Genomic DNA, 25,686 nt, shown 5'->3' with positions numbered 1-25,686 from the left:
CCCCGGTAACGGCCCGGCCCGGCCCGGCGGGCTCCGCTCCCCGCGGGCTCCGCTCCCGGCCTTCCGGGCCGCGCGGCGGGGGGAGGCTGGGCCTGCCGGGGTTGGGTTTCCCACCGGCTGTGTTTTTACAGTGCCTAGGAAACAGGCCCGGCCACGGGATCGTAATCCTCGCGGGGGCTTCCCACTTCCTGCGCTCCCCCCATCCTCGGCGTTGTTTTCTCCAGCGCTGGGGTTTTTTGTTTTTTTTTTTTAGCTTGGAGAAAAGGCGGCAAAGGAGTGACCTTATCGCTCTCTGCAACTCCCTGAAAGGAGGGTGTAGCCAGGTGGGGGTCGGGCTCCTCTCCCGGGTAACGAACGGCAGGACGAGAGCACAGAGCGTTGAGCTGCGCCGGGGGAGGTTTAGGTTGGACAATAGGAGGAATTTCTTCACTCGTTAGACACTGGAACGGGCTGCCCAGGGAGCTGGTGGAGTCACCGGCCCTGTAGGTGTTTGAGCAACTGGCACTGAGCGCTCCGGTCTGGGTGACAGGGTTGTGTTTGGTCACTCGATGATCTCAGAGGTCTTTCCAACCAAATTGACTCTGTGATTCCTGTCGTGTCCTGGGACTCCTGTAGCCCTTAGAGAGCTGGATAAAGAGCCGTGTGCTTCTCAGATGCAGTAATCCCACTGCACAGCCTGCTCGGTGATGCCCTGAGGGCAGCACTTACAGAGGTTCCCTTCCTCAGTGGTGGGCACCACATGGTGCTCAGAAGAACACTGGATTTTGGTCATTCTGGGTTTGGTGCAGATAAAGGATGTTGTCCATCCCAACCTGCTGCCCCTTATGAGTTCTCCTCTTCCTTTCCAGGTATGGCCTCACAGCTGCAGGTGTTCTCCCCTCCGTCAGTATCCTCGAGTGCCTTCTGCAGTGCCAAGAAACTGAAAGTGGAGCCGTCTGTCTGGGATGTTTCAGGACAGAGCAGTAGTGACAAGTATTATACCCACAGCAAAAACCTCCCAGCAGCTCAAGGGCAAGCCAGCTCCTCTCATCAGGTAGCCAATTTCAGCATCCCTGCCTACGACCAGAACCTCCTTCTCCCCGCTCCCTCCGTTGAGCACATCGTGGTCACCGCGGCCGACAGCACCGGCAGCAGCGCCACAGCGTCCTTCCAGAGCAGCCAGACCCTCACCCACAGGAGCAACGTTTCTTTGCTGGAACCATACCAAAAATGTGGATTAAAAAGGAAAAGTGAAGAGGTTGACAGCAACGGTAGCGTGCAGATCATTGAGGAACATCCACCTCTCATGCTGCAAAACAGACCTGCGGTGGGAGCTGCGGCCACGACCACCACGGTCACCACGAAAAGCAGCAGCTCCAGCGGGGAGGGAGATTATCAGCTGGTCCAGCATGAGATCCTGTGCTCTATGACCAACAGCTATGAGGTCTTGGAATTCCTGGGACGAGGGACGTTCGGGCAGGTGGCGAAATGTTGGAAACGTAGCACGAAGGAGATTGTAGCCATCAAAATCCTGAAGAACCACCCTTCCTACGCCCGGCAGGGCCAGATCGAGGTGAGCATCCTGTCTCGCCTGAGCAGCGAGAATGCCGACGAGTACAACTTTGTCCGCTCCTACGAGTGCTTTCAACACAAGAATCATACATGCCTTGTCTTTGAGATGCTGGAACAGAACTTATATGATTTCTTAAAGCAAAACAAGTTCAGTCCGTTGCCCTTGAAATACATCCGGCCCATCCTGCAGCAAGTGGCAACTGCCTTGATGAAGCTGAAGAGCTTGGGTCTGATCCACGCTGATTTGAAGCCAGAGAACATCATGTTGGTGGATCCTGCACGCCAGCCCTACAGAGTGAAGGTGATAGACTTTGGGTCAGCCAGCCACGTGTCCAAGGCCGTGTGCTCCACGTACCTGCAGTCACGGTATTACAGGTAAGCACTGCCCTCCCTGAGCCAGGTCAGGCTGGTCCTGCTGGGGGTTCCTTCTGCAGACACTGAGCTTTCCTGTCTAACCCCAGCTGAGGGGCAGCAGGAAATGATCAGCTCTGCATGTTTCCTGGAGATTTCTTCTGAAAGCTGCATGTAAATAAATAGAATGTCTGCCTTGCAAGGGTGGCCTAATCTGCAGCCCAGCACCTTCCTTTCCCCCCCAGATCGGTGCACTTAGTTGATTTTATCCTGTCCACTGGCTTGTGACACTATGAAGTGGCCAACTGGAGAAGTGTTAAGTAGTGCATTTGTGGTTGTCTGCTGTGAGCTGAAGCTAGTCCATTAACCTTGGACATTTAGAAAGGAGTGAAGTCAAAGGGATGCCAATTTCTATTTGCTTTCTTTCTTCTGGTTCTTCATCTTTGTCTGAACCCCCTTCAGGAGCACATGACTTCCTGTGTCAACCCTGGCTAAGTCATGCTTTCATGAGACCTGCACCCCCCTTAGAGCAGTGATGAGAAAGATCTCTGCTTCCCTTAGCAACATGTAGAGATGTCTTCTACCCTACTCCTGCCCAAGAATTAAAAATAAATTATGGCCAGAAACGTTAAAACTCAGAGACTGTACGTAAAGCAAGCTGTGCTGTTTCTTTCAATCATTCCTCCGGCTTGGCTCTGTTAAGTGTATATTGGAATTTAAGTAGCAGCAGTCTTCAATAAATGGATGCAGAGAGAACTTCTGGCTTCAAAGGGCCGTGAAGAGTCTGTGCTGTGTTGTCAGGGTTGCTTTGGGTGGAATGTGAGCTCACTTGACGCAGAACTCAGAACTAGTATCTAGTCCTTCCAGCTGGGACCAGACAGGACTGAGGCACTCTGCCCCACCCTGTGTCTCTGCCCTGTTTGATGTCTTCCCTGGCTGCTCACTTCAGTTTTAAAGCCTGGCTTATTGTAGGTTTGCTCTGTTCATCCCTCATGCTCCCTGTGTGCCTGCTCCCTTTGTTTTTGTGTTGTTTTTCTTTTTAACTCTAACACCCAGTACCAGCTTTCCATGACATTCCTTTCATCTGGTACAGACTTTTCTTAATCCATTGCTCATGATCTTTGGTGCCAACAAGCTGAGCAATCTTTCCAATTCTAAACTATTGATTGGTATGTTTCTGGTTTTTTTGTAGTGCAGTTGTCCCCTGTGCACCACAGCTCTGGAAAAATGCTCACTCTCTAAAATACATCATCAGTTTTGTTGTTATTGCATGGAAAGAGGTGACCACTGGTCAAGAATCTGCTCTATCTGACTTGCCACATGTGTCAGCAAAGCAGTCTGGGGAGGCCCATGGTGCTCTCCATTTTCTGGTATCTCAGAAAACAGATTTAGCTGAGGAAAAGCAGTGAGGGGTGATAAGAATCTTCCAGGGGCTGCAGGGAGGGAAATTCCTGCTCCATGTGTGTGTGGGGCACTGGACTCCAGCCCCTTCCAGCTCCCTGGGGTGACTGACTGCCAGAAAGGCAAACAACCTGGGATTAGGTGGCGTTGGACTGTCTGCTTGGCTGTGATGTGGAAATCTAGTATTTAGTGATATGTAATTAGTCTAATGGTGATGATTAGTAAAATCCATAATCTAGGAATTTACAGAGATGGCGCAGAAACCTGCTCGTTGTGGGAGAGCTGGATTGCTTTACCCATATTCACATTAAATTAGTGTTCAGATGAGTTCCAAGTTGGATTTTTTTTCAATGCTGTGTTTAATGAAAGAGCATGGACCAATTCTTCATATGGTTCTCTGTCAGCCATTAAAAATAAACTTCTCAGTGCTCACCTTTTAGCTTTCAATCCCTGTTACTGACACTTGGGAACCTAAAGGGATCCTTTTCCACAGAAACTGCTGCTGCCTCTGCTGCCTGACCCCACTCAGGAGGGGCAATTCTACTGCTCACACTTCAAAGAGTGAGTAGAATGCCCATGAAGAATCCTTTGGCTCTGAAGCCCATCATGGAGTAGGAGTAGATCAGCTCTCTGCAGTGAACAATTTCTGTGGCAGTTTTGGGATGTTTTTGCAGTAATTCTCACCTGAAAACAAGATTACCATCCTCAGGTTGCTTTTGTTCTTGGGGAGGATGAACAATGGAAGGAAACAGCATGCAGAAATAAAAAATCCCTGATCTCCCTGCTGTACAGAGCAGGGTTTGCTCGTGTCCTGTGTTAAATGTGAGTGCAGCCATCCTGGGAGTTTTACTCAGCTCCCTGCCTCCTGGTGCTGCCTGTGGGCCAGTGTGGAGCCCAGACTGTGGGACTGGACAATCTGGGCCATGAGAAGGTGGCCCTGAGCACTGGGGGAGCTGCAGAGTGCAGGAGTATCCATTTCTCACCTCTGCTTTGGGCTCCATGACCTACTTCTGTCCCAGCCATGCTGGCCTGGGGAGCAGCAGCGCCTGCTGCCAAGTCTAACTCTGCTAATCCAGCTCTGAGCTGGCCCTGCTGCTCCCTGCATTGCTGCACTTGCCCAGGCTCTGTGTTCCCACCATCCCAAGGCACAGGTGTAAACATGGGGTGTTTGGAAATGCTGGCAGGGAGTCTTGCAGTTTTCTGGGGCTGCTGTGAGTCCTTTCTCCTCTGAGAGTGCCTGAGTGTATTTGTCAGCTTTGGGAGGCAGTGCTTGGCAAGCATCTGTGCAAAGAGTGCTGTTGATTTTATTTCAAAGAGCTTAAGATGGTAAAATCACTTTAATCTCAGGCAGAGCAGCTATGGAAGTGACCTCTGCCTGCTGTCCTGCTTCAGCTCACATCTCATAAGGCTGCTAATTGCAGTGGTGTAAAAGGAGATGAGAGAAATTCTGATTTCCCAGCCCTGTCCTGCAATCAGAATGAAATCAGGTGGCTCATGAGAAGTTCATTTATTTAGTTGCAAGGAATAAAATACAAGACTTCAACTTGCTATCATCATGGTATTGAGATTTAGGAGTATGTGAGTCTATTCCATCCTGGAGTGAAAGACCAGCAAACTGCCACCAATCTCTATTTCCATTGGGATTGGTGGGGGGTTTTAGCACACTAGAGAAGGGTTAGCATGCTCTGCATATTCCACAAGCCAACTATATTTTAGTTTGTTTGCCAGTCCAAGTGCAGCATGCCTTATATGACAGCTCTGGGTCCTTTCTGAATCTGAAATTCCTGCATCAGGATAATAAAGAGGGGCAGTACAGTTTGCTGATGATGTCCCATAAAGTAATGGTAAGGGGGGCTCCTGTGTAAATGTATGAATTGTACTTTTTCTACTTGTGAAGAAAGAGATTCCTCTGGTTTGCACCTCTTAACGTGTAGAAATTCTAGCATATTTCCTTAAAATATAAATATTGGCAGGAGAGTCAGCATTCAAATATCAGCTACTGCTTGTACTTGCACAATCATTTTATATTTTCACATGTGAGAAACCTTTCCAAAGTCAACAACTGCCAAGAGCAGCCAAACAAGAAGGTAGAAACAGATCAGTGTTGAGTGGAGAGTGTCATTATGTCATAGCTTGAACAATCTATTCTTCTGATTACTGAAGGTGTATCATGGCTCTGGTTTTGGGGGCTCAGACATAATAAAATCTGGGTAATAAAGAATAAATGTGACCTCACTGTAACAGGCAGCTGGTTCAGCTGTTTATCTTTTTTACAGAATCCCAGGCTGGTTTGGGTTGGAAGGGAGCTTGAAGCTCATCTCATCCCACCCCTACCATGGGAGGGACACCTTCCACTATCCCAGCTTGCTCCAAGCTCCATCCAGCCTGGCTTTTTCTGATCTTGTGCTTTCTCAGGTGCCCTGTGCCTGAGCAGCTGGGCTGAGTGCCTCTCTTTTGGAAACACCTGTGTAGACAGCTAAAACAAAGGTGTATTTGTGTCACCATGGCACAAGGGGTGATTAATTGGGGAGTCACTTCTTGCCATGGACAAACAATTGGGAGGCTGAGGAGTCGAGGAGGGTGAGTGGCAAATTTACTGACACCTGTACATTATGCAAGCCCTGGCTTTTAGAATTCAGTAGAGGGATTAGAGCTGGTTTCAGAGCCTTTTTTAACAACTGTAAGTATCCATAGTGTAACACCAGAAATGCCACACAAGCCCTGGGGCATGACCAGGAAATGGATAGCCTGGAGTTTAGGGCTTTTCTGTCTTCCTTTGCTCTTGTGCTAGTTATTCATAATGAAGGTCAAGGCTTTTGTATTTCCTGTACTTTCCAGGGTAAATTCCCACAGCAGCTCACCTGGGCTTTGCAGCACCTGGGGTTTTGTACTCTATGCAAATGTAGGACCAGAATTTCTCCTGCCTGAACAGCCTGAGTTTGTTTCAGAACTCTCTGTAGGTGAAGAGCTGTACTAAAACATCCTTCTGTGTTATGAGTCAGCTCCAAACACAAATCTCCCTGAAATTCCAACCTGTTAGAGAAGCAAACCCTGCTTGGAGTGTGAGGTTTTTTTATCACCTCCCCGTAAAGGCTGGGCCAGACAGGTACATTTTGCATTAGGTGTGGTTGGGTGCACAGAAACCTGAAACACAACCTCCAGCTGGGCTCTCTGCGTCCATTTTAGACTCGAAACTCTCTGAGCATGAAAACCTGCTGATAGAAACCCAGCTGCTCTCTGAGGAGCTCCTTTTCCTGGCTCTGCACGTGCTCTTCTTTCCCACATGAAGCAGGCAGCCTCTTGCAGCTGCTTACCTGGGGTCTCAAGACCTCCTCCTAGAAAAGTCTCTCTTTGCTAGAGCTTTTCTTCCCAATTCTGTTAGGATAGGCTGGACTGGATGATCTTGAAGGTCTCTCCATAATTCTGTGGTGCTGTGTGCTGTCTCAGGGACACCTCACATGCTGTCAAGTGTAATTAAACTGATTACTCAAGGAGTAACTATGCAACTGTGATATAAAGGCCTCCTAGGAGCTGGGGGGCACCGTGGCAATTAAAGAATCCAAATAAGTGAAAAAAGGCTTGGGATCCATTAGGCCACCCAAGGAAACAACATCTGCTTTAAAGAGTGGATAATTTATATTCACACAGATTTACTTGTGTATGGAGGGGCTTTACCCAGAGTGGTTTACAGGGGAAAAATGCAGCTTTCAGAGGAGAAGATTTGACTTTGGCCTTTCCTTTCCTTTTCCCTTACCAGAGCTCCTGAGATCATCCTGGGTTTGCCGTTCTGTGAAGCCATTGACATGTGGTCACTGGGCTGTGTCATAGCTGAGCTGTTTCTGGGCTGGCCTCTGTATCCAGGAGCATCTGAGTACGACCAGGTGAGAGCACTGGGGGATGTGGGATCTTCACATGAAACCTTGATTTTCTGTGTTCAGACCCTCCTGAACCCCCCGTGTCCTGATCAGCTTTGATTTGTGCACATTGCTGCTGTCTGAGCTCATTTTCTCTCGTGATATTCCCATTGTCTCTGGGCAGGGAGCACAGAGTTCTGTGTGTTTTCACTTGAGCTGAGTGTATCCTGTCCAAAAAAAGGGGCCAATTTGCAGTTAACCCCTGGTTTCCAAACCCAAAAGCTGTTGAAAGACCTTCCTGCCAAAGCAGAAGCGAGGTGTGTGTGTCCTGGTGTGAAACACCCTCTGTAATTTCACCATGAGGACAGTTTTTCCATATGGGGACAAAGCAAGCCTATCATTCCTGCCCTGTTAATACCTACAGCAAGCCTCAGTTTTTATGCAAAGTGTGAGCCTCAAGCTGTCTTTGGAATCCAAGGGCAAGACTCTGAGAGGCATCTTGAACTAATTAGTCCTTTCTGTGGATACTTGGCATTATTACCTGGCCTAGTCAGTGCCTATAAAAGGACAAAATTCTATGAAAGGGGTTTTTTTTCAGAGTAGCTTTTCCACTGGGGTTTTTATGGTGGGATCTTGTTGCAGTGCTTGGTATGGTTTTCCTTATGTGATAAAATACATGAAAACTTACTAAATGTCTCACATGTGTCTTCCCAGCACTGTAAATTTCCAAAGGAAACACAGTGGTACCTTAATGAGCAGAATGAGTTAGAAAGTAGCTGAGGTAGGGCCTGGTGGTTTCCTTGTGCACTGAGTTTTGTGTTATTCTGAGAACCTTATCTGCTGGTGTAGGTGGCTGGGGAGGAGCTGCTTTTTCCATTGCTTAATGACAGGATTTTGCAGCCCTCTGTGAGGTGTGACTTCATGGGGTTCGTTTTGATGTCTGAATTTCCCTTGAAGACTGAGGATGACTTGGCTTTCATGTTTCTTGAGATTCTGCAGCAGCAAGTGAAAGTTGAGGTGGAACTTGTGAGAGGACCTCTCCAGGAATGAGTTCATGGGCTGGGATGGGATTTACAGCTATTTTTTTAAACACCCTTTGGCAGTAAAGCAAAAGTTATGTCCTGTAAAAATAGAACTGCTACCTGAACTGTTGTGTAGGTACAAGAAATATCCACGTGCAGACACTTGGATCCACCTTGGCTTAACTGAAAAGTGAGCCCATAAATTCATGTGATCACAGGCTGTGACAGTGCCCTGTTTTGGCACAGTGCCATAGCAGGAGCTTGGCAAATAAGAAATGCTAATTATCTGTAAAGGATCTGTAATTGATGCTTTGATTAAGGCATAGTTACCTTAACACTGTGGAGTTTTTTATGCATTTGCTCTTTTCTTTCCTTTTGAGCATACCTCTTTATTTGTTATCTCTTTACCAGTGTCTTATCAATACCATCACAAGGATTCAGGTGCATCTTCCAAAATTCTGAGCCATTTTTTTTAACGTGTAAAAATAAGTATATTAAATGTGTTTGAGGATATTTGGTCTTGGTTTCTTGGTCAGTGAGAGCTTTGCCATGATGTTATTCTGAAGTTGTGTGCCTAGCATATTGTGTAGGCAAGCACAGCAATGTTGCTTGGATAATCATGCCTTTAATTATTTATACATACATTATAAATTCTGTGGTATTTTTCCCTCAAAATATGTGTTTCTTACACTGTTTAATGTCTTAAAAGCCTACAGTCTGCTTGCATACACATTAGCAAAAAATATTTCCCTAAAATAAGAAAGATGCATTTAAAATATAAAATTTCTGAGTGTTTGCAAAAGTGGCTTTATAAATACTTGAGATGGTCCCTTTAATTTTGCAGTGTGGCATATCTGGGCAGTCTTTTTTTTTTTTTTTTACAGGTAATTTCCTATTAGCTGTGAACAAACCTGGCTGTTGATTACCCCGTTAGCTGTGAATTCTTTATGATGGGAGTCCTGACTTTTGTCATTTTCTCTCCTAGATTCGTTACATTTCACAAACTCAAGGCCTTCCAGCGGAGTATCTTCTCAGTGCAGGAACGAAAACAAGCAGGTTTTTTAACAGAGATCCAAATTTGGGATACCCACTGTGGAGGCTCAAGGTTTGTCTGTCTCTCCCATCCCCAATTCTCTTTTTGTTCCTTGAGGATTTGATAGAAATTCCCAGCCAGTCTTGGCGTGCTGTGCAAACACTGAGTGAGGATTGGCTTTGGAGCGTGGCTGGCTGGGGTCTGCTGTCATCTCCTGATGATGCAGCCAGTAAAATATGGAGTATTTTGTGATGGGTTTGTTAGTTTGTCTGGTTATGGGTTGGCAGAGGACAGGAAAGAATGGGATTTAGGCCTGATTTGCCTTTGAGCAGCAAAAAGAAGGGAATTTTGGCTTTCTTCTTTGTAGAAGAGGGATTTAAAATATTTATAGCCTCTTTCTAAATCAGAAACCTTCAGTTCTTTTGGCTAATGCACTACCCAAGGCAGCCTTGAAATGAAGTCATCCTGCTGTTAATTCAGCTTTGCAATGAATGATCTTTCCAGCTGAGGGAATGGGATCCCAGGGCTCTTTGGTTTGACCTCCTGGTGTGTCTGAAAGCAGCAATTGATCATCTGCCTCAGCAATTTCTTACTGCTTTTTCCTGATCAATACTCAATATCTCAGTTTATACTAATGTGTTCCTTTGTAGACCCCAGAAGAACATGAGTTGGAAACAGGAATAAAATCAAAAGAAGCTCGGAAATATATATTCAACTGTTTGGATGATATGGCGCAGGTGGGTGGGGATCTTGGGACACAGATAACTCATTAATTTTCCACATTTAATTAAGTAACTTTCATTTTTTGGGGGGATCTCTAAAAATGAGGCTCCTATGCTGGAGCAGCCAGTCTTCTTCCACTGCCAGTTCAGAGCACTGATGGAGGTTTACAGTGGTGCCAGTTTGCATCAGAAATCAGTCAAAATGTTAATTATGAACCTGTTTGCAATGTTTTGTGTTATCTTATGCCTCAGTGTGTTAGCAGGAGTGTGCCCAGCCTGTTCCTAGTGTAGTAGAGCAGTAGGAGAGCTGAGCCCCTTCAAATGTGTTTGTAGGATTAAACCTCTTACTAGACTTTGGAAATAGTGACAAGAACTACAGATCATTCTTATTTTCATTCTCTCTTTAGAGGTAAAATGAAGGAATATCTGGTTTTAATATCATGAGGCCTTAAATATCAATTTTCTGTCGCTTTTGTAGCTGTTACCATCAGGTTACATCTGTGCAGAGAAGGTGGAATCATTCTGGCTTGCCAGTCCCTTATAGATTCCCTCAAAACATGAGGGCATTTTGCCAGTGAGTGGAGAATGAAGCCTGGTGGTCCCTTTGAGTAGACCCAACTCCCTGTTGAGAAGAGAATTCCAGTGCAAGTTTGACTTTCTCTCCTAGAACGAGCAAGGGAGAGGCAGTGTGTTAGCACTGTAATACCTGAAATTGATCTGGCTAAGAGACAGAAAATCTTAATAACAATTTCTGTGTGATGTGACATTTATTGAACTGTTAGGCAGCAGTTCATTTGATGCTCGTGTGAACTGCTCCCGTGTGATTTTCCAGGTGAATATGTCTACAGACTTAGAAGGGACCGACATGTTGGCAGAGAAGGCTGACCGAAGGGAATACATTGATTTGTTGAAGAAAATGTTGACAATTGATGCAGATAAGAGAGTTACTCCACTGAAGACTTTGAACCATTCGTTTGTTACAATGGCACATCTGCTGGACTTCCCCCACAGTAACCAGTAAGCTCCCTTGGATGGGTTGTTTTGTTTCAGGATTTGCTGGAATCACAGAGCAGCACTTCCCAGCTTTCTGTCAGGGCTATTTTCTGCAGTTCCTGGCTGATCTGAAAATAGCAATGGCATGTGTAAGGAATGGAATGTTCATAAGCTTCCTTTTCATGTTTTAGGACATTCTTTGTTGGTTTAAAAGAACCTAAAGCACGTGCATAAAGTTGGGAATCTGTCACATCTGTGTCCTGTTTTTACAAATCTGATGTTTTCCTTCTGTCATTCTGTTGCAGTGTGAAATCTTGCTTTCAGAACATGGAGATCTGCAAGAGAAGGGTGAACATGTATGATACAGTGAATCAGATCAAGAGCCCTTTCACCACTCACGTTGCTCCTAACACAAGCACAAACCTGACAATGAGCTTTAACAACCAGCTCAACACAGTACACAACCAGGTATAGCATCTTTCACCTGTTTTATCCTAATCAAAGACATGGAGTAGGCTGATTTGGTGCCTTCAGGCCAAATTTTAAACTGCTCTCAAAATTCTTGTCTTGTCTCAAAGTCTGATTTTCCAAAACTCAGGCCAAGGAGCCTCTTTGTGTATTGAAGATTTGTCAGTTCAGCAGCATAAGTTAATTGGGTGCAATTCATGTTTTTTGTTCTGTGTTGTCTTAAACCTTTTACCTCAAACATTTTCCAGGTGCTTTCCTCCTAGTTTTATATTGATGGTTCCCGTTGTTTGTTTTATAACAGAGATAAAATTACAGGAGATAAGTGATTTTTTGTTTGTTTTTCTAGGCCAGTGTGTTGGCTTCCAATTCCACTGCTGCTGCTACTCTTTCCCTGGCCAACTCAGACGTCTCCCTGCTCAACTACCAGTCTGCCCTGTACCCATCCTCTGCAGCCCCAGTGGCAGGAGTGGCTCAGCAGAGCGTTTCCCTGCAGCCTGGCACCACCCAGATCTGCACACAGACAGACCCCTTCCAGCAAACCTTCATTGTTTGTCCCCCTGCTTTTCAAAGTAAGCCAAGAACCCTTTTGTGTGATGCTGTGGTTTCAGCCAGTTAAGGCAGGACACGTTGTGATTTGCACTAAACTGAGAAAAGCCTGACTAGAGCAGAGCTCTCTGTGGGTGTCACACGGGGCTCTTGCATCAGATGGAGGTGCAGAACCAGGTCAGACATGTGCAGGCAACTTGATCCCCTTCCAGGTCGTGCTGGAACAGGTGACAGGACCTTCCCTGCCTGGGTTGCAGGCTCCAGCTGGTTGCTCAACCAGTTTTTCCCCCCAAACTGAACACAGCAGCATTCCACAGAAAGCAGGGAACAGAGGAGCCAGACCTGCCTGAAAATCAGTGTGTCTTGCTGTGTTTGTTATCTCAGCAGTAAATATCTGGTGTTTGAGCCTCAGTTCACAGCCCTGATGCAGGTTTTTGCCACCAGCACATTGTCACAGGTTGTGGGTCAGTGAGCTCAGCACAGGCAGCTCTGTTCATGCCTCTGTTCATCCTCAGGGTTCTGTAGTTATGCTGGTACCTGGATTGTCTTAGCCTGGAGGGTTATTTGTGACATGGGAACTGATGGTGTAAAGCTTGAACTTTAAACTTCTCTCAAGCAGGTTGGAATTGGGAGTCTGTGTCACTGTTTCTGCAAACCAGACTCCACAGAGCTGAGCTGGGGAGGGCTGGCTGTCCATCATGGCCCTGCAGGATCCCAGGGTGCAGAAGTATTTACTTCAGCTGCTGTTTTACTGGGATTTTGTCAAAGCTCTTCTATCCCTTAATCCCACCCTATCCTCTACCCTTACTTAGGAATTTGATTTTTGGAAACAAACGAAATAGTACAGCAGCTTAGTGATGTGTCTTGTCCCCTCCACAGCTGGACTTCAGGCAACTACAAAGCATTCTGGGTTCCCAGTCAGGATGGAAAATGCTGTCCCCATTGTGCCACAAGCACCTGCAGCACAGCCACTGCAGATCCAGTCTGGAGTTCTCACACAGGTAAAAAAAACCACCCCAAACCCCTCATAGGCTCAGCTGCAGTTCCACCATCCAGGAGAACCTGCCTGAGTGCAGAGGGTTCTCAGGACACACTGAAAGGTTAAATGCAGGTCACTTCTAAGACAGTATTTTCTTGTTTTGTTTTGTTTTTCTGGAATATTTAAAGTCTGAACTATTTTATGTCATGTGCCTCCCTGGTTTTAGGAGTTTGATTTAATAATGGGAATAAATATGTGGTTTTCAGCTGCTAAAAACAGGCTGTATTTTTCAGGCATGGACACTGCCTGTAAGGCAGTGCTGGTCATTTTTGCCTACACTTTAAAAACGTGGCAGGAGAAATCATTGCTGTGAGAAGTGAGATCCCGGTAAACAGAGGTGATAACACAGATTACTCATGCTAAAATTTCATCTTTAAATCAACAAAATTATTTCTGAATCCTTCTTAGCTAGTTACATTCTTAGTGTGAATTATTGTGTGGCAATGACATAGCTATTTGTGCAGTTTGCAGTTTAAGCAACATACAATACCAAAATTCACAAATAATTCTAAAAATGCTGTTTTAAATATTAGTAATGTGTCATAAATTAAACCCATTTTAATTTCCAAAAAGTAATCCTTTAATGTACAATAAGTGCCTGGTGATTCACAAGTTTTATTCACTGAAAATTTGTAGTTGCCTTTATAATTAAATGCATTTTTATTTATTTGCTTAGTTTTAGTTTCTGCTGGCATTAACACAAACTCTGTTAGTTTTACTCTTCAGGCAGCATATTGCACTTAAAGACCTTGTAGTGGAGTAATGTTTAGTTTGTTCAGTCCAAATGTTTAGGTGGCATTCTGTGATTGCTGGTTTCTTTAGCATTAATGATACAGGTCACAGTATCCAAAAAGCAGAATCCATTTGAAGGCCCACCTGAATCCAAGAGTGCAAATTGTACACCAAGAATCTAACTTAAATTAAACATTTGATGGACTAATACATGTCTGGGTGGTTTCATCACGGATAACTTTGCTCTTTCATGACAAAGACCTGCTGTGCCTTCCATGAAATCCATAGTTTACCTTTTCTCAAGAGTTCTGTGTGTGGATTTGAAGGTCTGACAGCAAGTGCAGGGAGCTGCCACTGTGCCATGGCTAGTGCAGCGTGGCTGTCACTTGCCCTCTGGGACCCAGTAGCCAGTAGCTGAGCTCACTTTGACTTTTGAAATGTGTCATCAGAGAGACATCCCGTGCCCAAATTTTTCCCCAGCTCATTTTGACTTTTGAACCGTGTCATCGGAGAGGTCCTGTCCCCAAATTTTTTCCCCAACTCGTTTTGACTTTTGAACTGTGTCACTGGACTGGAGGTTCCCAGTTCCTCGTGCTCTCCTCGGGGCCCTGAAGGTGCCTGTGGAGCAATGCAGGGTCTGGGTGTTGGTGTGTGTCGGTGTCGGTGCCTTCCCTCCGCGCCGCAGAGCGCCGGCGCGGTGCCCCTCGCCTGGCCCTGCCGCCCAACGCACTGACCTGCACTGACCTGCCTCAGCTCGTGTGTTTCACTCACTGCCTGATCTACATTTCAGGGAAGCTGTACACCACTAATGGTAGCAACTCTTCATCCTCAAGTAGCCACCATCACGCCGCAGTATGCGGTGCCCTTTACCCTGAACTGCGCAGCCGGCCGGCCGGCGCTGGTCGAACAGACGGCTGCAGTACTGGTAATTGCCTCCCTTGATTGTGTTCACTAACTGAGTTTTTGTTTTAACTTAGACTTGCAGAGGGCATGGAAGCATGTGCCATCTTGTGGCTGTGTTCTTGCTACATCTTAATGTCTTGTTGTTTTCCTCCCCAACATTGCTGAAGCACTGTCTGACTCTGACGTTTAGTGTGGCTCTGTAAAGAATCCAGATCCATTGACTATTACGTTTGCTAGCCTAGTATTGAAAGCTCTTCTAAACTAGACCCTAGAAGAGTTGTAATCATTCTTGTTCTTCACTTACTCTCCTATCTTTGCCTTTTGATTGTGGAATACAAAGGAATCAGTCTTTAGCTTGACTCTGCTACAGGTACCTGGATGGCCAGAATTTGACCTACTTGGCAAGTTAGCTCCATATTTTGTTTGCAACACGTGTAAAGCTGCTTTGTATGGAGAAATGTTTCAGATCATTAAGCACAGGCTAAAATCCCTAATGACAGCAAATCCTTTAATGTATTGCTCTAGCAGTTGATTTCTCTTAACCTCTGTTGAACATTGACAATAATTTTCTGGCCTTTTGTTATTTATAGCCAATCGCACGTAGCTTGCTTCATCCAGATAAAGATTCTGTTCCTCACAGATACTTTCAGTTGATATGTATTTCTTGGTTGAAATTAAAGGTGAGCTCTAGTATCCAAAATGGCAACAGCTAGCTTTTAGGTCATTTGGAACAATTTTAAAAAAGGATGGGGGAAAGGAATGAACACACCTTTAAGAAATGTATGTTTGCAAAATTGTCCTCTTCTGTATTCTGGCACCTGCATCAGAACAACTTTGCAAGTGCCACAAAGAAGTCATTGTAAAACTCCAGAATCAGATCAGTGAAGCTTATGAAAACATTGCAGTGCACTGAAGTGCTGGTATCCTCACATGTCCTTCAAAGCACATTCCATTGTGTGAACCATGTTGTTTCTTGTTGCTTTAAAGTGGTAGTTTGAGTGTCATTTTCTTCTGAGAGGGAGACCTCTGCTGAAGTGGAATTTGCTCGAGTCATACATGTCCTGAAATTAAAACCCACTCATTTGAGTTCTTGTGAACCAAGTGAGCTGCTCCCTGGTTCTGGGGATGGGAAGGCAGGAGAGTGGGGCTCTCCTGGTCACAGCTCTGAGCTAAACAGACCCAGGGGTGCTTCTTCTTTCCTCCTGTTGAATTTTGATTGCTGAAAGGCTGCAATCTGGGCTCCAAAAACAGCAAGGGGTGTGACTATAGCACAGCTTGGGACACAAGTGAGTTGTTAGTGATGTTTTCCAAAGTGTATTTGGGCTTTGATTCAACAGGCAAATTCTGTTCTGCTGTGTGTGTGCAGTGGACTCGAGGTTCAACTCCCCTGTACAGCAGTGGAGGTCAGAGCCGGCTGTCTCCAGACTCTGAGCCTGCATTCTGACTTTCTCTGGAGGACTTGACTAGTTCTGTTTGGATTCTGGGAGCCTCTGGCGTGATTTTGCTCACCTTTAGTGCTTCCAACACTTCTCCCTTGCTGCTTCCCCTGAGTTTGCATTAGCCATTTGCTAAGCTTTGCATATTTTTGTCCTTCCTCTGTCAAAACAGTTCGTCGCTTGGAAGGCCCGATTTCTGCCTCTCATTGGGAATTTATATCTTGCTGTATTAAACTCTCTGCTTTGTCTTGTGCAGGTGTTGGCTTTTGGAAAGACGCATGGTGTGACTTTTAACATATTTCTCTTTTTATTTTTTATTTTTTCAATGTTATTGTTGTTGTTATTATTATTATTATTCCGCTTATGTTGGCAGAGGTTTTAGCAGCTCTCTGCTTTGAAGGCTTCTTGTTCGGAACTGGTATTTATTTGTACTGAGTGGATCTGTTACTTGCAGAAATACTGAATTTGAAACAACAGGTTTTGCAGTTTAAGCTGCAGGAGAGAAAGCCATATATTATCAAAATCATGGAAATATTACTCTGCCAAATTTATTTGGACAGGAACGTGGATAATATTAATGAATTGAACCTGCCTTCATGTAACTAAATTATCTCTCAATGTGGCTTTTCTTAAATGCTTCAGCTGAGGTGGCTGAATTTCCACAATAATGACACCATCTCAGCTCTCTCAATGTGAGCTCTGCAAGGCAGAAAAGCAGAAAGGACCAAATTGGTTTCATGTTTTGGGACTTTTCAGCAGAACAGTGGTGTGAGTTTACGTTCAGAAAGAGTCCCAAGCACTGCTCCTGCACCTGGCAGTGCAATACCTGGCTGCATGTGCAGCACGATATAAACACTGTTTTCTCCAGGTGACAGCAGTGATAAAAGAGATCAGCAAAACCTTGGGGAAGCTCATTCCCCTGGTTTTCTTGTCCTTGGGAAAACATGCAAGGATGAGCTGTATCTCTGCAAGCTAACAATCCACCCCAGTGCATTTATTGCTTGGGCAAATCTCTGCCTGCCCCTGCAGGAACTGAAGCCTAGTGATCCTCTGTCTGTGTTTGTTGTTTTGCAGCAGGCCTGGCCGGGGGGAACCCAGCAGATCCTGCTCCCTTCCACCTGGCAGCAGCTCCCAGGGGTTGCTTTGCACAACTCTGTCCAGCCAGCAGCCGTGATCCCGGAGACCATCGGCAGCAGCCAGCAGCTGGCTGACTGGAGGTAGGGATTGCAGGAGCTCCAGCTCCCTGCCAAGTGGGAATTCCTCCATCACAGAGCCCACAATGTCTCCCTTCCCCTCAGGGGCTCGCTGCAGCTCGTGGTTCCTGCAGTGTAGTCATGGGATTTGGGTCTCTTGTTTCTTCTCTGCTCCAGGAATGCACATTCCCATGGAAATCAGTACAGCACTCTCATGCAACAGCCATCTCTGCTGACCAACCACGTGACGTTGGCCACAGCACAGCCTCTGAATGTTGGGGTTGCTCATGTTGTGAGGCAGCAGCAGAGCAGCAATGTGCCAGCAAAGAAGAACAAGCAGCCAGCACCGAGCACAGCCAAGTAAGGATTCCATTGCTTGCTTCCCTAGTCCTAGAAAAGCCACGAGTTTGTTTGTGGAGGTTGCCTTTTGGTGTGAAAAAAAGTATCTTCTGATCACAGAGGCATTGAGGGTGTAACTTTATTGGGCTACAATTGCATTTAAAGATGTTTTGGAAAAAGCCTTTGTGCTGTCATCACTGATTTAAATTATATTAATTTCAGTGAGTGCAACGACATGGTTGGCCAAGTGCTTTGCTGTCCTGATCAGAGGGGTTTTACACTCCTGGGGTGTTGGTGCCACAGCAGTGCAAGTGACAGAAGTGTTGAATGAGGGGTGGCAGTTTCTGGCAGTGTCCAGGTGGTTCAGTCCCACTCAGAGCATCCCTGAGTGCCTTGGGCTGTGCCTGTGGCACTTTGCTGTTTGAGCGTGTGCACTGAGGTTCTGTTCACGTGTGTGTTCACTCTTGTATGTTCCTACTGCTGTTTGTCCGAGCCTCTGAGCTGCAGCTGAACCCTGCTGTGCTTCCCCTGCAGGCCCAGCTCATCTCTGGAGCCCGTGCCCACCCAAGTGTACTCTCTGATTGGGAGCAGCCCCCTGCGCTCCGCCTCGTCCTCCTCCAACGTGCTGGTCCCGGTGCAGGAGCAGCACCAGCCCATCGTCATCCCCGACACTCCCAGCCCCCCTGTCAGTGTCATCACCATCCGCAGCGACACCGACGAGGAGGAGGACAGCAAGTACAAACCTGCCAGGTGGGGTGTTCCTTTGGGCTGTGCTGGGCTCAGCTCATCAGGGAGAGGGGGAGCGCGGTGTGTGAGCCCTGGGCAGGCTCAGGAGAGCTGCGTAAGACAGAATATTCCCCATCACATCTCTGTGTCGTTGTGCCTGTAGTTAATCCGAGTTTTAATGGACAAGGAGGGAGGGTGTGAGGTCCCAGAGGGAGATCTGTAATCTGGTGGGCAAAACTAGAACGTTTCCCATTTGTATTTTGTCCTTTTTTCTCCCTTGCAGTTTGGGTATGAAGCAGAGATCCAACGTCATCAGCTACGTCACCGTCAACGACTCCCCTGACTCGGACTCGTCCCTGAGCAGCCCCTATGCCCCAGACCCCCTGTCCTCGCTCAGGAGCACTGGGGGGGCCCTGGAGCTGCCCAGCAGAGCTGCTGCTGACAGCTCCAGCTCCCGCACCATCATCGTGCCACCCCTGAAAATGCAGCTCAATGACTGCATCGTAGCCACCCAGGCTTCAGGTGGGTATCTCAGTGTGCTCTCCTGTCCCTGTGACACACTCATCCTCACAGTTCTGGACTTTCCACAGTGGGTCTTTCTCAGCTTTAGGTTTCACAGCTGCTGTTCTGAAAGCCTTGGTCTGTTTTCATAGTCATTGATAGATTTACCTTTCATTTACATTTGGCTGCATTTAGGAAGATCTGTAACCATTCCTGATGGTTTCTTAGTCACATTTGAAATCGTAATTAAAGCAAAGTCTCTGTGACAGAAACAGTCAGTTGTGGCATCTTGCAGGCATCCTGAGCAGCAGCAGCAGCAGCAGTAAGAGCAAGCCAGTGGCCTCAGTGAGCGGGCAGACATCAGGATGCTGCATCACACCCTCGGGGTACCGCTCCCACCGCGTGGTCACCAACGGCGTGCAGCCCCTCAACCTCAGCCAGGTGAGCCCACCTGCCTCTGGGGCTGGCCTGGGGGGGCTTCAGGAATGTCTGAGGCAGGGAAAAAGGCTGGCTTGCAAGAGTTGCAAGTGGTAGTTCTTCAGAGCTGGCTCTGTCCTGGGGTGGTGCAGGGTAGGACACACTCTGTGGGGAGCACAGGGAGGTTTCTCAAGGCACAGGATTTGTTCCTGTACCAGAGGGCAGGAGAAGGAGGTGTGGTTGTCTCCATAGTCTCTCTTTGTGCTCCTTGTCACACCTGACTTACAGCAGGTCTTTCTTGCCACTTAGGAGGGTGACACCAAGGTCCAGCTGTTGAATTAGAGTAACTTTGAAGGCACAGTATGAGGAAATTCTTTAGTTCTTTACCTTTCTCTAGACCTCACAGAGTTCCAGCCAGTAGGTTAAGACTGGACTTTCTCTCTCAAACTAGCATTTGGCACCCGACATCTTTGGATGTTTCAATTCAAAGTCTGGTTTCACTTCATTTTGTGTCAGGATCTCTGGGTCACACTGCAGCAGCCTCTCAGAGGAGAGGGAGTGTTGTCACCCCTGCAATTCACTTCTGGCGTGGGCACCACACAGCTTTTGGGGTGCTAAAACCAGGGCAGCCCTGCAGAGGAGTAGATGTGTGAGGAGTTCTGGGTCAGATCTAGGACCTGCCCTCACTTGTCCAGCTGTGGTACCCCCCGAGTGGCAGTTTGCCCCATTGCAGAGGAAAAGTGTCACCTTTGTCCCCGTGAAAGTGCAGTCACCTCCTCAGATCTGTCACTAGGGAGGATCTGCAGGTGTGTCACGGGGGATGGAGGTGCCCCTTGCTCACCTGAGCACGACCACTAACCTCATTTACTCCCTCCCCTTGCAGAACCAGCAAACCACAGTGCTGGCCTCCCAGGAGCGAAACGGCAACGCTGTCCCACGCCGGCAGCAAGCTTACGTGGCCCCCCTCACATCAACGATTTCTCAGGCTCCCTACACCTTCCAGCACAGCAGCCCAGTGCATCCCCACCTGGCAGCAGCCACGGCCAGTGCCCACCTGCCCAGCCAGCCCCACATGTACACTTATGCCCCCAGCACTGCTGCCACGCTGGGCTCCACCACGTCCATCGCCCACTTGTTCTCCCCTCAGGGCTCGTCGCGCCACACCACCTACGCTGCCCACCCCAGCACCCTGGTGCACCAGGTCCCTGTCAGCGTGGGGCCCAGCCTGCTGACGTCTGCCAACGTCCCCCCAGCCCAGTACCAACACCAGTTCGCTCCCCAGTCCTATATTGGTGCTTCCAGAGGATCTGCTATTTACACTGGATACCCGCTGAGCCCCACCAAGATCAACCAGTACTCCTACTTGTAGTTCCCAGTGAAGCGCTGTCCTGCGAGGGGCCCGAGGGGTCGGAGAGGATTTCAGGTGAACCTTTGCCTGGGAGTGACTGCCTGGTTCGTGTTTCTCCCTGATCTGGTTGTGTGTTGTTCCCAAATGTCTCTGGTGAGTTCAGTCACTAACTGAGCAGCATGCTTTGTTACCAGTACGAGGGTCACTAATTAAGTTTTTAAAATTTTACTTACTTTTTATAGATGCTTTTAAAAAAATTCATGGTCACGTTTATTTAAAATTGTTCTGTTGTGCTAATCAAAAGGGGTGTCAAATCAGTGTCTCAGAAGACAGATCCTGATGTCTTTTTTAACTTGTGTAACTTAAACAAAAAGATGTGCAGATTCTATTTTAGCAGCTTGCACAAATCCACGTTGCCACTAAAAATGTGCATGTTTATCTCATTACGTTGCTGGGGCAGTTTTAAAATCAGATTTAATATTTTGACATCTGTTCTGTAATTCACTTTGTCTTTAACAAATTGCTGGTTCTGAAAAGCCATTACATCTCCATGGATGTTTCTGTCAAAGGTATTTTGTTTACTCCTCTGCTTTGTTTAAGGACTGGTAGAGGCAGCTGCCTTATGCCAGCAACACAATACATTCAGGAGTCCTGTAAACCCTGGAGTCTGCTTTGTTTTCTCAAAAATTCTCCATAACCCAGCTGAATTTTTGTTGTGTTCGTTGCAGAATTCTTCTAAGTGGTTCAAACTGTATTCAGGATCTCACTGTGTGACAGAGCTCAGCAGCTCTGTCAGGGTGTTGTTGTTGTTGTCTCCAGTTGAGAGTGAATAATGCAGCATTGCTCTAAAATTTGGTTTCTGCAGCTTATTAGATGCTGGCCCTATAATGGAGCTGGATTCCTTCACAGAAGCACAGGGCTTTGCTTTGTTCTGTTTTTCTTAATATTTTTTGCCTCACGTGATTCATTTAGGAGGGAGATGAATTTGAAATACAATGAAACATCACTGTATTGATGTGTACAGCTTTTTATACTCCTGTGAGCGTATCCTCCTGGATATGTCAGCAGCTACTCTAAAGCGCTCTTAATAAGACTTGTAAACAGTACGTGCATGTAGGAATTGCAAGAAAAAAAAAGAAAAAAAAACAAGACAAAAAAAGAGAAAGAAAAAGAAAAAAGGAAAAAAAAAATCCAGATTTTAAAGTTTATTACTGAATTTAAAACTATTTTAGAAGTTTTGTATTGGTGGTGTTTTAATATTTTACAGAAAATGAAATATGTACATATTGATTAGAAAAATATAACAAGCAAAACTTCCTGCTAACCCCAAATGTTTTGTCTTTGTAATCAAAATGTGTAGTGATTATACTTGAACTCTGTACTTAGTGTTTGTCTAATTCTTAAACGTTCCTGGGGATGGAAGTGTTGTATCCTTTGTATTTAAACCAAAATGAATTGATTCATGTTGGAATGTATGTGATATAATGCAATGGTTAGAGCTCATCACTGTAGCACTGAGAGAGGAGTAGAGCTTCACGAGAGGAAAGGATACCTTGGATTTGTTTTGCACAGGTATGTGTGATGAAGAGTTGTTTGGTGTGTCCCCTTATTGTAGTGCCTTAAATGATGATGTAGTGTGACTAGAGTTTACAGTGAGCTTGCCTTACGAGGGACCAGCAAGCCCCCGTCGAATTGAAGCAATTCACCCACCCAGCTCCCCCAGCCAGAGCAGCAGGATGGTGCAGAGCCCTCTCCCTGTCACCGCTCTCATCCCAGCTCCGTTCTTGTTCCCAGTGAAGCGACGTCCCCTTGAAGCTTTCCCTTGAAATGGCACATGTACTGTTAGTGTCTGTCAGTGCATTTCGGATAAGGTAGTGCTGGGAATGCATTGGAATGTTTTAGTCTAATATTGCAGAAGTGATTAAATACGTGCAATCACTTTTATTAGGTTTAGTGTAGCGTTACCTTCCCCCACAGGAATAGCAGATGTGTCGTGTAAAATATTGCTAGCTTGGTGATAGAATATTTATACCAAAGAGAGCCTGCTGTAAAGCACATAATACCATTAAAAAGTTTTATAATGCTACTGCTAACGTGGAGTTGTTGGGAAGGTCTGTCAGCTGTAGCCCTAGTTAGTGTTCAGAGGAAATACTCACTTTGGATAATCAGTGCAGGTTTTGGACTACACTTTGTTTTCTTGGCTCCCTTGTACTAGGAATTATTTCTCATCTAACGCGTAAAGTATCTTGTCCAAAAGGATGATGCTATAAACTGGTTCGAGCGGTCGCGGTACCGCAGCAATAAGAGGTTTGCTAACCTTGAACCCCAGTTTATGTTCCGTCCCAGTGGGAAGGAGGCCAGTCCTGACCTGGCTGTGGCAAGAAATGCCCAAGCCATTTCTACAAGCCCACCTTCCTGCTGGAAGGAAGCCTGGACTGGCCTGAGGTGGAGGGGCTAGGGAGGGATGGAGGGCTGTGGGCGGTAGCATTAGCCCCCGTTGATGTTCAGTGTGTTTGTAGTCAGAGAACCAACCTTGCTGTGCCACATCGTTGCTGCAAACGATGCTGTTTGTTGCTGTAGGCACTTTGTTGCTTTTTTTGACATTGCTTGTGTTCAGTACTTGCCTTGAGATACCTCTTGGGTACAGAGTTGTGCCTTTCCACCAAAAGGCAAACCAAGCTCCAACTCCCTGTTTCACAAATAGGACTTCATGGAAAACACTTCACTAACAGGAAAAAAGAAAAAAGACCTCTAGCAAAATCTGCTAATAATTTTGAGAACTTGCCCGCTTTCCCTTAAAAACAGCAGCTTGTAATGTCCATTTAGAGGACCTTGTGACACAATTAATCCCAATCAAATGTATTCCCAAAGCACGGTGTCATCTCCTCCGCTGCCCGAGTTCCCAGAAGTGTTGGAACAGGGAGGATGAGATGGAAAGGATGTAGGTAAAACCAAACGTGCTCCATTTGGAACAAGCTGTCAAATAATACCCCAGAACTCCTCTGTGATACACAGCAAACCCCAGGGCCTCCCAGTCTGGCCCCAGTACTTGATGCCCAATTTAGGTGTAATGTGTTCTGCTCTAAGGAGACACATCCCTTCTTCCCTTGCATATCCAGCCTCAAATTGGTTTCAAGAATTGACTCTCCTCATTGTCAGAGCCTGCTACACATTTTTGGAGAGAAGTCTGCTATCTCTGGATAGGAATTGGCATCCTTTAATCTTCTTCACAGCTAGTTTGGGATTCACCTTTGGAATATTTGATAGCCAGCTAGTGGTCCCAGCTAGGTTTGTCTGTGTGATTCTTGAGCTGTTCAATCAGTTTTCTCTTACCTGACCTGTATTTGCAGCTGTGATAGCCCCTGCAGAGGCAACTCCTGAGGCTTTCCTGCTTAGCACCTAATTGATGGGATGCAGTAATTTACCTCTGACTCAGCAATTTCTTTTAGTACATGAAACTAAATTGCTTCTAAATGACAGGATTGGCACAGCCCTGCTTTCTTTTTTTTTTTAATTTTATTTAAACTTCTGAATGGTGCCGCATGTCCACATGGTTGTTTGTTGCTAAACTTTATATAATGTGTGATTTCAGATTCAGCTTGAACTATATCTATCTCACTACATGTAGCAGTACATTATATGTAATGTTAGTATTTCTGCTTGAATCCTTGATATTGCAATGGAATTCCTACTTTATTAAATGTATTTGATATGCTAGTTACTGTGTAAAATTTAACTTTCTTTTATGGTTGTGCTCTTCCTTTTTACAAGCCGCTAGATACAGGTAGTTTCTGACAATTACTGATCTATGTTTGTATTGCTGATGTACTTAGGGGGTATGTAAAAATCATTTTAACAAAAGAAATAGATATTTAAAAATTTAATACTAACTATATGGGAGAAGGGTCCATTGTGAAAACATAGTTTATCTTTGGATTCAATGTTTGTCTTTGGTTTTACAAAGTAGCTTGTATTTTAAGTATTTTCTACATAATATGGTAAAAATGTAGAACAATTGCAATGCATCAATAAAAAGGGTTAATTTTCTGTACTCTATTCATCTGGTCACTTGGTCTGTTAAGGGGAGTGGGAAAGGGTTTTGGGGGTATCCAGAATGAGGAGCTGAGAGGGGTTTGGGGTATCCAGAATGAGGAGCTGAGAGGGGTTTGGGGTATCCAGAATGAGGTGTTGATGGTGCGGGATGCAGATCCAGGGTAGGGGTGCGAGGTGTGGATCCGGGATGTGGATTCAGGATGTGGATCCGGGATGTGGATTCAGGATGTGGATCCGGGATGCAGATTTGGGATGCAGCGGCACTAGGTGGCACACTTGCTCTGCTGCAGCACCGCAGCCCCGGCTCCGATCAGACCCTGCTGGGACCGTCCCTGCCCACGGCCCAGGAGCCCACGGCTGGTGCCCCAAGAACCGCCCGGCTCGGCTGCATCCAGGGCACGGAGCTGCAGTGTCTGTCCATCCATCCATCCCACTGCGGGCCCCCTCCTGCCATGACCTATTCCAGGCCCTCCAGCAGCTCCAGCAGCTTCCCGGTGGGATCCAGGGTCACGTTCACCTGCTCCGAGGGAGCCCGCAGGATCCCGGAGCTGCCGGACACCGTGGAGTGCCTGCCCTCCCGGGGCTGTGGGAGCTGCCCCACACCATCTCTTGGGCCACCTTGGCCAAGCGGTGCCAAGGCCAGCGAGCGGCCGGGCAGCCCCGGCTGAGGGCAGTGACCAACGTGCCATGTCCCACCCCTGGCAGCGATGGCTCTGCCCAGGGGAGCTGTCACTGAGGGCCAGGCAGGAGCTGCTGGGTCAGCAGCCAGAAAATGAAATATGTACATACGGGCTCGGGGCTGTACCCGTGGTGCTGGTACTGCTCTGGCACTGTCCCTGTCCCAGGGGACAAAACCTGCCCTGGCCCTTTCCCTTCCCAGGGGACAAACCCACTGCCCTGGCACTGTCCCTGTCCCCTGGGAACAAACCCACTGCCCTGGCACTGTCCCTGCCCAGGGGACAAACCCACTGCCCTGGCACTGTCCCTGTCCCCTGGGAACAAACCCCTGCCCTGGCACTGTCCCTGCCCAGGGGACAAACCCCTGCACTGGCACTGTC

General features: G+C 46.7%; 1 protein-coding gene across 4 annotated transcripts; it reads left to right on the top strand.

The window, feature by feature from the left end:
• Nucleotides 1-559: 559 nt before the first annotated feature.
• HIPK1 (homeodomain interacting protein kinase 1) lies at nt 560-24,631 on the top strand. 4 transcript variants are annotated; one of them, XM_041467655.1, is made up of 16 exons: nt 560-712; nt 849-1,926; nt 7,061-7,184; nt 9,165-9,284; nt 9,863-9,949; nt 10,767-10,951; nt 11,233-11,395; nt 11,742-11,964; nt 12,821-12,942; nt 14,503-14,637; nt 17,126-17,268; nt 17,422-17,604; nt 18,118-18,333; nt 18,593-18,831; nt 19,106-19,251; nt 20,375-24,631. In XM_041467655.1, exons 2-16 carry the CDS (start codon nt 851-853, stop codon nt 20,594-20,596), a joined length of 3,384 nt encoding a protein of 1,127 aa, XP_041323589.1. In that variant the 5' UTR covers nt 560-712; nt 849-850; the 3' UTR covers nt 20,597-24,631. The 4 variants fall into 4 exon arrangements, with proteins under 4 accessions (XP_041323589.1, XP_041323576.1, XP_041323565.1 ...); XM_041467642.1 differs by having other exon boundaries at nt 562-712; nt 17,129-17,268; nt 20,111-24,631; XM_041467631.1 differs by having other exon boundaries at nt 563-712; nt 20,111-24,631.
• Nucleotides 24,632-25,686: the final 1,055 nt, after the last annotated feature.

This window comes from Pyrgilauda ruficollis, unplaced genomic scaffold (genome assembly GCF_017590135.1).
Source record: "Pyrgilauda ruficollis isolate IOZ18807 unplaced genomic scaffold, ASM1759013v1 scaffold100, whole genome shotgun sequence".
Lineage (NCBI taxonomy): Eukaryota > Metazoa > Chordata > Aves > Passeriformes > Passeridae > Pyrgilauda > Pyrgilauda ruficollis.
The sequence above is the reverse complement of the archived record's forward strand: the minus strand, read 5'-3'. Positions and strand labels throughout refer to the sequence as shown.